The 12,002-nt window shown below is 34.9% G+C and overlaps 2 protein-coding genes across 2 annotated transcripts in view; one reads left to right on the forward strand and one right to left on the reverse strand.

Moving 5' to 3' along the window:
* The window catches only part of TMEM184C (transmembrane protein 184C), a 29,949-nt gene extending 23,635 nt beyond the window's left edge, over positions 1–6,314 (forward strand). The window contains exons 6-10 of the mRNA XM_007953803.1: positions 1,035–1,128; positions 3,200–3,312; positions 4,896–4,995; positions 5,677–5,848; positions 6,049–6,314. Of these exons, the coding sequence (XP_007951994.1) occupies positions 1,035–1,128; positions 3,200–3,312; positions 4,896–4,995; positions 5,677–5,848; positions 6,049–6,314 (745 nt within the window). The remainder of the gene's footprint in view (positions 1–1,034; positions 1,129–3,199; positions 3,313–4,895; positions 4,996–5,676; positions 5,849–6,048) is intronic.
* Positions 6,315–8,897: 2,583 nt separating this feature from the next.
* Positions 8,898–12,002, reverse strand: part of PRMT9 (protein arginine methyltransferase 9) — a 39,296-nt gene continuing 36,191 nt past the window's right edge. The window contains exons 10-12 of the mRNA XM_007953805.2: positions 11,383–11,536; positions 9,316–9,438; positions 8,898–9,113 (exon numbers count right to left, since the gene is read on the reverse strand). Coding sequence (XP_007951996.1) covers positions 8,898–9,113; positions 9,316–9,438; positions 11,383–11,536 — 493 coding nt within the window. The remainder of the gene's footprint in view (positions 9,114–9,315; positions 9,439–11,382; positions 11,537–12,002) is intronic.

Here is a 12,002-nt window from a genome sequence, read left to right on the forward strand (position 1 = left end):
CAGCACCACAATTCAAATGCATCAGTTCTTCTGTGATCTTATTCATTGTCCAGCTCTCACATGCATATGACATAATTAAAAATACCATGACTTGAGTCAGTTATGTCAAAGTGACATCTTTGTTCTTAAAACACTTTAAAGATGTCTTTTGTAGCAGATGAAAGCAAGCAGTATTGCTGCAGTTTAGAAATTGGGTAAACATATAAATTAATATTGATGGTAATATCTACTTAAGTAGATCTGGATCTTTGTAAAATTTACCTCCAAAAGAGTTTACAGGAAAAAATTATAGCTACAATTACAGATCTGCATGATATGGTTATAATAATCAAGATTTTCAAAAGCAAGCAATATAATTTTTAAAAATATACTAATTACCTTTCTGGTGTAATGTATGTGTCTTATTTTGGATCTCCTGCACATTGGAGGGTTAATTGTATGGTAATATTTCTAGAAAAAATTATTTTTGTAATTTTTTAATCACATCTATGAGTACAATCAAGTGTGGTTGCTAATGGATCTTTCAAGTGAACCACCTGTAAATTTAAGTGTTGCTATCTATGTTATACGAGCCTTGCTTGGCACAGTGGTTAAAGCATGTGGCTGATAACTGAAAGGTTGGCAGGTCAAACCCAACAACTGCTTCACGAGACAAAGATGGGACAGTCTGCTTCTGTAAAGATTATGGGGCACTTCTACTCTGTCCTACAGGGTCGCTATGAGTCAGAATTGATGATGTGGCAGTAGGTTTGGTTTTGGGTTGGGTCCATACTATGTTCTAAAATACATTTTACTAATCATAAAGTTAAGGAGCCCTGGTGGCACAGTGGTTAACCACTTGACTGCAAACCAAAGGGTCAGTGGTTTAAAACCATGTGGAGGAGACTTGGCAATCTGCTGCTATTAAGATTTCATCCTAGGAAAAACGGTAAGGCTGTTCTTCTTTGCCATATTGGGTTGCTGTGAGTTGGAATTGACTTGACAGCACACAATGATGATAATCGGAAAATTGTCTCATTTCTACATTTTTTTAGAATCTGTGAGCTGCTTGGTGTTTATGATGAAGGGAACTTTAGCTTTTCAAATGCTTGGACTTACTTGGTTATAATAAACAATATGTCACAATTGGTGAGTAAACATTAATTTTTCTCAAATGTACTAAATTAGTATCTATAACTGAACTTTCTAAGGCAAAGTTCTTACAGTGAAGCTTGTTGGTTTTTTAATTTTGAAATTTATAGGAGGAATTTGAAGAAACATTTATATTTTTATATACATATAAAAGTATAATAGTATCTTTATAATTATTTGGTGACTTAGACCTTGACCTGTTGCTTGTTCTTGTTTGTTTCTGGTACTTATTGCGGTTATGTGGGTAGATCATAAATAAAAGGAAAAATTATTACAAAAAACAAAAACTGTTATGTCCTAGGCATATTTAGTACAAGGAAGTGTGTAATTGGTATATGACAGTACCAACAGAATACAGTTCTCTGCCGTAATTTATTTGGAATTAAAGAAAAATTGATAACGCCAAGTTAAAAAAATTTTCAGCAAACTGAAATCTCAAAAGGTATCTGATCTCATCAACTTAAGAATGTACATTTTCTTTAAAAATTTTTGGTTAATGCTTTCAACAAAATAATAATAATAATAGCATGCATGTTTAATATGGCTTTATAAAGTTTTCCCATATACTGATATTCTTTGGAACCAGTAATTCCATTTCTGGAAATATATCCAGAAACAGTCAGAAATACTTTTGCTTTGAATATCTTTGTTTACAAAGTCTGTTTTTTATAATAACAAAAAGTTGAAAATATTCCATAAATTCAGTGGTAGAGACAGGTTAAATATTTGTAGTCCTTCTAGTGGCAAAAATATTATTTGGTTATTAAAATAATCATTATGACACATAGGGAACAGTACAGTACTTAATAAAATCTGGCAACAAAATTATGGTTTTAGTTGATGATAGTTGTTAAAAGCAGTTTATGTGAAGATATATGCACACCAATGTTAACAGCACTATTTATAATAGCGAAAAGATGGAAACAACCTAAGTACCTACATCAACAGAAGAACCAATAAACTATGGCACATCCACACAATGGAATACTATGCAACACTAAAAAATAATGTAGAATCTGCAAAACACCACATAACATGGATGAATGTGGAGGGCATTATGCTGAGTGAAATAAGTCAATCACAGAAGGACAAATACTTTATTAGTTCATTACTGTAAAAAGTCAGGGAAAGTTTAAAAAAAATACTTTATGTGAAGAAAGAAATGGTTGGATGGCGAGACTATACACTTCTGTTTCCATATTCTAAAATATTTTAAGTGAGCATTTTCTGTGATTTTAATGCAGTAAACTTTAGAAAAATGCTTATTGCTGTTCAGCACTACACTAGGTTATTACAAATGATTTATAAAAAGAATTTTTAAGTCTTAAGCATTAATTTTAAAAAGTAAATTCAGCGGGGCTAACATCCTAACCTGAAGAAAAATATTTCTGTTCCTTTACTTTCTGATTTCATGGTCACAATTTTATTGACATTGTACTTACAGTGTGTATCTTAATGTAATGTTATGTAAGACAGACCCACTAATAATTTTAAAATCAATGGTAATTTGTGTATAAAAACCATTACTAAGTAAAACCAAAAACCAAACCCACTGCCATCGAGTCAATATATTGATTGGACAGCCTTTTCTTCCATTAATATCAGTCATTTATTCATTATTTTGTTTGTCTGTAATAAATGAACAATTAAAAACATTATTAGGGAAGTATTATGGGAGCTCTGGGGGAGTAGTGCCTAACGCATTTGACTGCTAACCAGAAGGCTGATGGTTCAAACCCACCAGTCACTCCTCAGAAGGAAGATTGAGCAATCTATTTCCGTAGAGATAGCACCTCAGAAACCCAAGGTGGGGTCACTGTGAGACCGATGTGACTCAACGGCAGTGAGTTTGGTTTGATTTTATTAATATGTTATAGAACATCTCTATTGAGAAATTTCAGAGTATATATTCATCCATAGACAACCACAAGTTTATTGCTAATCTAAAAAATAGCATAACAAAGCCTAGAAAAATTTGCCTGAACATTATTCTGTACCATGTATTTCCATTACCATATTTAGTTAATGTTATTGACGAAGTTTAAATGTTAATCTTAATTGTTTCTAGTTTGCCATGTACTGTCTCCTGCTATTTTACAAAGTACTAAAGGAAGAGCTGAGTCCAATCCAACCTGTTGGCAAATTTCTGTGTGTAAAGCTGGTAGTTTTTGTTTCTTTTTGGTAAGTGTTGATTTCTCTTAAATATTCCATTTTCTAAAGGGCAATAACAACTGTATTAGGGAAGATTTTTAAAATTACTAATGTCTTTAAAAAAAGCAAGGTGCTATTGATCAGTTCTAACTTTTGTAGATCCCACATACATCACACCCCTTGTGCTTCATGGGATTTTCAGTGCCTGATTTTTTGGGAGTAGATTGCCAGTCTTTTTCTAAGGTACCTCTGGGTGAATTCAACCTCAACCTTTTTGTTAGTAGCAAACAAAACACATTAACTGTTTGCACCCAGAGATTCAAAATGTCTACTTGCCTTAAAAGGTTTTTTAGCCCTTTAGCCCTTATAGATTCTATTCATAAATAAAAATATTTTTAAAAATAGAAAGCAAAACTATACATGGTCCTCATTTAACAAAGGTGGGGGCACTAAAAACAAATATGCCAAATATATTCAACTGCAGTAATACAAAAAGAAAATTCTTGAAATTTCATCACCAATAAGAGTGATTAGCATTTCTGTGCACACATCATATATAAAACGCTACAGAAATGGTTTCATACTGTAAAACTTAAATGTAACTCAGTAATATGTTCTATATATTATGGAAATAGTTCTTCCTCAGTAAGACTGTAATTTATGGGAAGAGTTTTTGTTTGCTTAGATTCTGTTGTGTGGCTATAACTTTGTAACCAATCTCCTATTGGCATCTACCAAAATAAAAAAAACAAACTCGCTGCCACTGAGTCAGAACCAACTCATAGCGACACCTTCTTGGGTTTCCAAGGTGGTATCTCTATGGAAATAGATCTCTCAATCTTCTTTCCAAGGAGTGGCTGGTAGGTTGAACTGCCAGCCTTCTGGTTAGCAGTCAAATGCCTTAGGCACTACACCACCAGAGCTCCTTATTGGCATTTAGGTTGTATCTAAAATTTTCCCCATTATGAGCAACAATGAAGTGAATTTTTGTGTATAGAACTATGAAGCTTGTCTTCCTATGTCATTGTTCACTGTTTAAATTGAACCTGGAATCAGATCCCTAGATTGGCATGAAGCATTTCAGTATGACTCCTTATGATGGAGTTAGAGGTACCCCTTCTTGGTTTGTCTCTAGATTAAGTACTTCGAGTAAGACTAGCAATATGACTGCCTTAAAAAATAATCTGAATAGTCAGTTACTACATGTGTAAACAACACTTGAGTATCTGCCCTTTATTTCATTTTAAATGCCTGTTGTACAAGGGGTTAGGTATTGTCTATGCATAGGAAAAATTTATAATCTGATTACTGCATAGTCTGCATTCTTTCAAAGCAAAAAAAAAAAAAAGAAGATGTTCTTAGAATACATAACCAGAATTCACCTAATAAAACTACTGGAAGAATAAACTGGCAAAGCAAATATATTTACTCGAGATACCAAGTCTCCTCATGAAAGGATGTGCCAAATTTCTAAATGCTATGATGGCAAGGTGGTAGTGGTGGTGGTCCACAGGTTGCACTGAGGTTTAACTTTTTAAAATGATATATTTTTAAAACAATTGCTTATTTTATGCTTGATATAGATTTGGCGTTTACCTTTTCCTAACATATAGGCAAGCAGTAGTTATTGCTTTGTTGGTGAAAGTTGGTGTTATTTCTGAAAAGCATACATGGGAATGGCAGACTGTAGAAGCTGTGGCTACAGGTCTCCAGGTAAGTAGTGCTCTCTCTGAACTCTATAGAACTTTACTAATTTTTTTTGGCAGTTTAACATATTATCTCCACTAAACCTGACATCATGAAGGCCCTGGCTACTAATATCCTTACTTGATAGGTGAGGAAAAAGGAAACCATAACAATCTGTAGAGAGCCAGGAAAGGAATCTAGATTTTGCTATTCCTAAATATATTTATATTTTTGCATTTCTCCATAGTCCTTGGGCAAAATCAGTTGTGTCTGCATTATTTGTCCTTTGCTAAGAAATACTTCACTGAGATAGCAGTACAGATAGATTTAGATTTTAGTAGTATTTTTTTGAAGCTGTCAAAAATACTTAGGGAAAAAATTTGAGAAAATGGAAAAAAAAATCTGAGAAACAAGGTATAGATACTTAAATACTTTTGAGAAGTTTAAAAAAAAAAAAAAAAAAACAGTCGAGTTGATTCTGACTCATAGCAACCCCTCCTTGGGTTTCCGAGGCTGTATTTCTGCAGAATTGCTCAGGCTTCCTTCTGAGGAGCGGCTAGAGGGTTTGAACCGCCAGCCTTCTAGTTAACAGTCAAATGCCTTAGGGACTACACCACCAGAGCTCCCAAAAAGGGGTGAAGGGAGAGCTTTTCCCTTACCTAGAAAACCAGGTTCAGACCCAAAGATGGCTAACTAATGTTGTTGCAGGACTTTATTATCTGTATCGAGATGTTCCTTGCTGCTATTGCTCATCACTACACCTTCTCATATAAACCGTATGTTCAAGAAGCAGAAGAAGGTTCATGCTTTGATTCTTTCCTTGCCATGTGGGATGTTTCAGATATTAGAGATGATATTTCTGAACAAGTTAGACATGTTGGTAAGTATCAACCATTTAATTCATGCAGATTATTTTATTTCTCTTAATAAGGTAATTTACAAGATGAAAGGAGTTTGTTTCAGGCAGTACCATACTGTAGGCCTTTCAGGTTAGGGATGGAAGGTGAAAAGTTTATTTGAAGAATGATGAGTTTTTAATGGTAGAAACTTTGGGCTAACATGGATAACTTTCTATTCAAGGAAGGACCGTCATGGGACACCCTAGGAAAAAATTTTTTCCTGAGGATCAAGATCAAAATGAACATACAAGCTTATTATCGTCATCATCACAAGATGCCATTTCCATTGCCTCTTCTATGCCATCTTCACCCATGGGTCACTACCAAGGGTTTGGACACACTGTGACCCCCCAGACTACACCTACTGCAGCTAAAATACCTGATGAAATGTTTAATGACACTACAGGAGAGAAAAAAGAACTTTCAGATAAATCTGTGGCCTCTTGAGCAGTGTGTACAAGCAAACTGCACTAATACATTGCTATTTCATTACCTGGTATCCCATTGCTCAGGATTTTGTGCTTGGGACAAGCCATAAATGATGGAAAAGTTCAACATGAAGATAGGTGAAGGCCAGGTACAACTATTGAACTTACATAATTATGTTTTATCAGTCTAAATCCCTAGACATAGACTTGATTTTTTAACAATAGAATATTACATACTTACATGGTAGAAAATGACTCCAACTAAATGTTCTTGATGTTACATTATCAAGAGGATGATTGCTTATCAAGAGGATGGTCATGGAAAAAAAAAAACAACCTCAATGCTTTCTGCCACTGCTGCATGAATATATAATGCTTTGGAATTAGGAGAAAGCATAATTCAGAAACATGAATTAGTGGAACTTTATCATGTGCCATATAACCTAACAATTATTTCTCTATTTCTCAACTGGATGTCTTTCAATAAATAAGAATTTATCATTTATTATCTGCAACTTTTTATGTCTCTCATTCTTCAAAACATAAACCCTTAATATTTTAACCAAAATGCCTTGATAAGAGGCACAGCATAAAAGAAGTTAAAGGTGGGTAGGGTAGTTTAAAAGTTACATAACCACACCTGTTCCTCACTGAGCAGTGGTTAAAGCATTCAGCTGCTAACCAAAAAGTTGTTAAAGGTTTAAACCAACCAGCTGCTCTATGGGAGAAAGATGCAATGCGTGCTTCCATAAAGACTTACAACCTTGGAAAACTCTATGGGGCAGTTCTACTCTGTTCTGTAGGGTCACTATGAATTGGAATTTACTCGATGGCAGTGCGTTTGGTTTTGATTTCATTCTTCACTTAAATACTTATCTAGTTATCTGACATTTCACATTGCACATTAATGATGTATATCTGGCAGTAATGAACACTGAGGTGCAAGGCAAGAGTAATGCTGGCTTGTGGTGCTTATTATAAAAATGTCAGCTTGACTGACATTCTCAGTGGTTGGCAGTTATGTAATGATGTAGTCGTCCTCCGTTTTTGCATAACACTGATTTTCACCCTACAACCCGGTCTTTGGAATCGAACCAAATTGGTAAGTGAGGAGTGGGTATGATGAAACTTAGCATATCTTACATTTTATTAGAAATATCTAGGAGGTAATCTTACTCATCTTACAACACTTAAGTATCTAAAAATACTATTTGCAACACTGCTAATAGAAATAGGTTACCCATAGCCTTAAAATGAATATAATAGAAGACCAGAAGAATAAGTATGAAACCTGTGATAGAAATGTAGTCTGTTTTCACTTGGTGCTATTAAATATGGCAACAAATGTAAATCTTGGCTGAGTGTTCCTGTTCTTAATTCTTTATAAACTATTGCCAGAAGACATGCAGGTGCTATTGGGAAGAAAATTATTAGTTGGGATGGTTATGTCTCTAATCACTATAAGCTATAGATCATGTTTTAACATTTTATAATGAAAATAAAATGCACTAAGTACCACAGAAGTTATGTCACAAATAGCAAGCCCAACTGTTGCTTCTCACAATGCCTTTGCTTTATATATTCATAGACACAAACACACAATAATTGAGGTACAAAATCTTTATTCTGTCTACTCATTATAAACTAAACATTCCTATTGAAAGTAAAGCTAGGTAATATAATACTGGAGGTTATAAGGATTAGAAAGTCTATACGGAGGAGGGTACATGTTATTGTCTTTGTGGCTTATTTATAAAGAGCACACAGCATACACAAGGCATGGTAAGCATCTTTCTTATCAATCTCCTTATTAAAATCTGTAAGAACTGGACCAATTATTATATATTTGTATAGTACATCCAATAAATAAAGACTAACTCTTTGTTGAATTTAATTTTGTTTTGTTTTCAGCTTTTAATTTTCTTGGCCAACATACATCATAAAATTACTTCCTGAAAATTTACTTTTTCCCTAACTCCTTTAACTCTCTTATTACATTTAGCTCATAGCTTAAATTCTTATTCACGTTCACATTTCCCAACACAAAACCAATGGAAGTATCTCAAAAGTATACTGAATATTTAAAGGAAGAAAGCATGGAATTTACAAGTAACCATATCCCTTGGTCTTCAGTGGAAGCCTACCTTTGGATGTTTCCCTAATTATAAATTTGGATTTAAGAGAAAGAGAAAAAAAAAAAAAAAAACAAGATGCCTAAAAAAAAGTTTTGCTTTACTTACTAATACATGACAGTGTGAATGATACTATAAAATCCCTTCTTTATAAAGTATACAGACAAGTGTTTAGGAGAACTTCTTCTACAGTAAAATCAAGCAATAAAAGGTTTCCTAATTTGAAAAATAATGACAAAGCCTTTTCCAAAAAAATAAGCTTATAATAGTATTTTTAGAAGAAAGCTGGTCTTTAATTTAGGATCTTTTAAGTTTTGTTAATGTCAATTTTAAAAAACAGTGGACTATTACAAATGATTAAATTTTTTACCCCATTTTATAATTACAACTCCATTAATTTAGACCATGAGAATTTCTACTTGCTGCTATATACCTAAACAGTTTTTCATTAAACTGCTTTTCTGTGCTATTCACTGCTTTACTGTGATGCTGACATTACTTTTGTGGTGCTGGACGTTGAGTACAAGTTCCTCTCCCATCTCAACTTGAATGGGATTATCTAAAACAACCGCAGCTTGTTTCCAATGGGAAGCTTCACTTGATGTATCCAACCTAATCTCTTCATCAAGATACATATGATACCAAAAGGGAATGGCAGTCACTTGTCCAGATTTACAAATGTGTACCTATGAAAATTAAGAAACCATGAAAACTACAAAAATTTTATCAGGCTATTTGGCTCAAACCTATTTTTTATACTGTTCAGGAAATAACACACATCTTCAAAAAAAAAAATAAAAGTGGCTAAAACTTGTATTAAGTGTTAACCAAGTTTAGGATAATTATTTTGAATATAACAAGAGTAATCATTTTGCATATTATCCTTACCCTTACTTCCCTGCTGGAGGTGTTCAAATACGGAGTCATTAAATCTAGTCTTAACAGTTCCACAGGCTTGCTTAAAGGAATGCAGGGCAATGAGGACAGGTCCAAAAATACACGTATAGGTACCTAGGGAAAATTAAAATATTTCACTGTAAGAGTTGTTCTAAGCTTGTTCAAGCACTTACAATATGCTTGCTTTATAACTTGGCTCAGTATTATACAGAGCTTTTTATATCTATTACCTCATTTAATTCCCACATCAGCCTTAAGACATAAGGACTTTCATTATTCCAAGAATGAACACCAAGGTTTAGGCAGGTTAAATAATTTTCCATTCTTCACTTGGATGACAGTAGATTAAATTTTTACTTAAACCAATTAATACCAAAGATTTTAAACTATTTATGTATAAAATGAACTAAGCAGAGAACAACATTATTTAATTTTTTTAACAAAAGATGCCAAATTCAACCAAACAACATCATAGTGGATTTCCCTTAGAAAGCAAGTGTGTTTCTAGAGGAAGATGGTTCTCAGCCTTGATTCCCTAATAGAATCGTTTGGGGAGCTTTTAAAAAGCCCAATGCTCAGGCCCCACCTCAGACCAATCTAGTGTTGCAATCCAAGTATCAGTATTTCTAAAAGTCCCCAAGTATCTCTAATGTTGTTATTGTTATGTGCCATCGAGTCAGACCTGATTCATAGCAAACCCTCCTTGGGTTTCAAGGTGGTATCACTACAGAATAGATTGCCCAACCTTCCTTCCGAGGAGTGGCTGGGGATTTGAACCGCCAGCCTCCTGGTTAGCAGTCAAATGCCTTAGGCACTATGTTACCAGAGTTCCTACTATTTCCAATACATAGTCAAAAAGTTGAGAACCACTGCTGTAACGTTTTCCACCCATTTGAATAGCAATGGGAACTTGCCAGTAATAACTTCTCTTTCCTCTGTAAAATATTATAGACCAATTTTCATCATGAAACAGGACACAAGATACATCATCCTCTCCCTGGGCATCCTTGAAGGCATCCAACCTTCCCTATCCATAAAAACTCACACAATGACCTCAACACCATCTCTCAACTCAACTCACTGCCATCGAGTCAATTTTGACTCACAGCAACCCCCACTGGGTTTCCAAGGCTGTAAATCTTGATGGAAGCAGACTGCCCACCAGCGACTGGTGGGTTTGAACTGTTGACCTGGTAAGCAGCCAAATGCCTTATTCACTATGTATGCCACCAGAGCTGCTTATTCCATATCTCTAAGACTTAATATTAATAAGCCCTTTATTCTTTCTTACATAAGTCACAGAAACAGCCCTGGATTCCCACATCACTTCTCACACACAGCCTGCACTCTAATCCCCATACAGCTCTAGTCTGTCCCCATTTCTCTTATTTCTCAGCCTAGCCTACAGGCTATTCCTGTAAACTTTGTTGATTCCTTGCTATTCACAACCTCTTCATTTTGTGAATTCTCTCAAGCTTATGCTCAGCCCCTTTTCTCTTTCTATGTTGTTGTTGTTATGTGCCGTCGAGTCAAACCTGACTCATAGCGACCCCTCCTTGGGTTTCCGAGGCAGTATCGCTACGGAAGTAGGATTGCCCAACCTTCCTTCCGAGGAGTGGCTGGTGGGTTTGAACCGCCAGCCTTCTGGTTAGCAGTCAAGTGCTTTAGCCACTATGCTACCAGAGCTCCTTCTCTTTCTATATACCCTCCATATGTTACTGACTGCTAAATTTTTAACTCCAGCGCTCCTCCACCACACACATAACACAAACCGATCTTCCTATTTTCCCCTTATCAGTAAGTGGTAACTAACCTTCCAGGTTAGAGCAAAAAACAAGGGATCTTCTATCTTCTACTTCATATCCCAAAAAATGATGAATCCTTTGGCTATTCTAACCCCTAGCATGATTTTAACTATTAAGTTCCTTTGGTCTAAGAAACTGATTACCAACTTAATCCATGTAAACAACACAGTGACTAGAGAGAACTAAACAGAGAGAGAAGAAAGCAGACTGTGGACTACAGTCAGCTAGTTGAACTTCTCTTCTAGACACTTACCTGAAACTGGTTAATGAAAGGTGCTATATTTACTCCAAGAGTACATTCTGTTCCTTGAACAGCAGTCTCTTCTACTAATATCTGTGATTCCACAAGTAACCCCAACATCACCACATACTGAGGAAAGATCTTGCCTCCAGACTGTAGCAAACACCTAGAGAAAGAAAACAGTATTTTGGTTCCCTACATTTTATAAATAACAATAACTAAGAGTCATGATGAATTAGTGAGCTACAGATGGTATACAAACAGTCTAATGAACTTTTGAGTTACTGGGTTGGTAGTTGAGAATGGTAAACCACAGCAAATAGTTTCCCAGTTAGGTCAAACTTAAAGTGACTGCTGATCTATGGAAGAGAGGAAAAAAAAAACCTGCTAGATAAATATAAGTGTTTAGATTTAGGCAACAGTCATCAAATGGATGCTAAAACTAGTGGTTAAAAGTCTGATGAGGAGAAAGATAATTACATAGTCTCAAAGTTTTAAACGAAGCCAGTGCCAGATATGATTTATTCAATTTGACTATCCAGTTGAACCTACGACTACTGGTGGTTGAGCAAAGTGGGAAATACAGATATAATAAGCCAAATGTGAAGTTTAAGACTGAACAAAGAACATTC

This window comes from Orycteropus afer, unplaced genomic scaffold (genome assembly GCF_000298275.1).
Source record: "Orycteropus afer afer isolate SDZICR_OR568_19922 unplaced genomic scaffold, OryAfe1.0 scaffold00415, whole genome shotgun sequence".
NCBI classification, from domain to species: Eukaryota; Metazoa; Chordata; class Mammalia; order Tubulidentata; family Orycteropodidae; genus Orycteropus; species Orycteropus afer.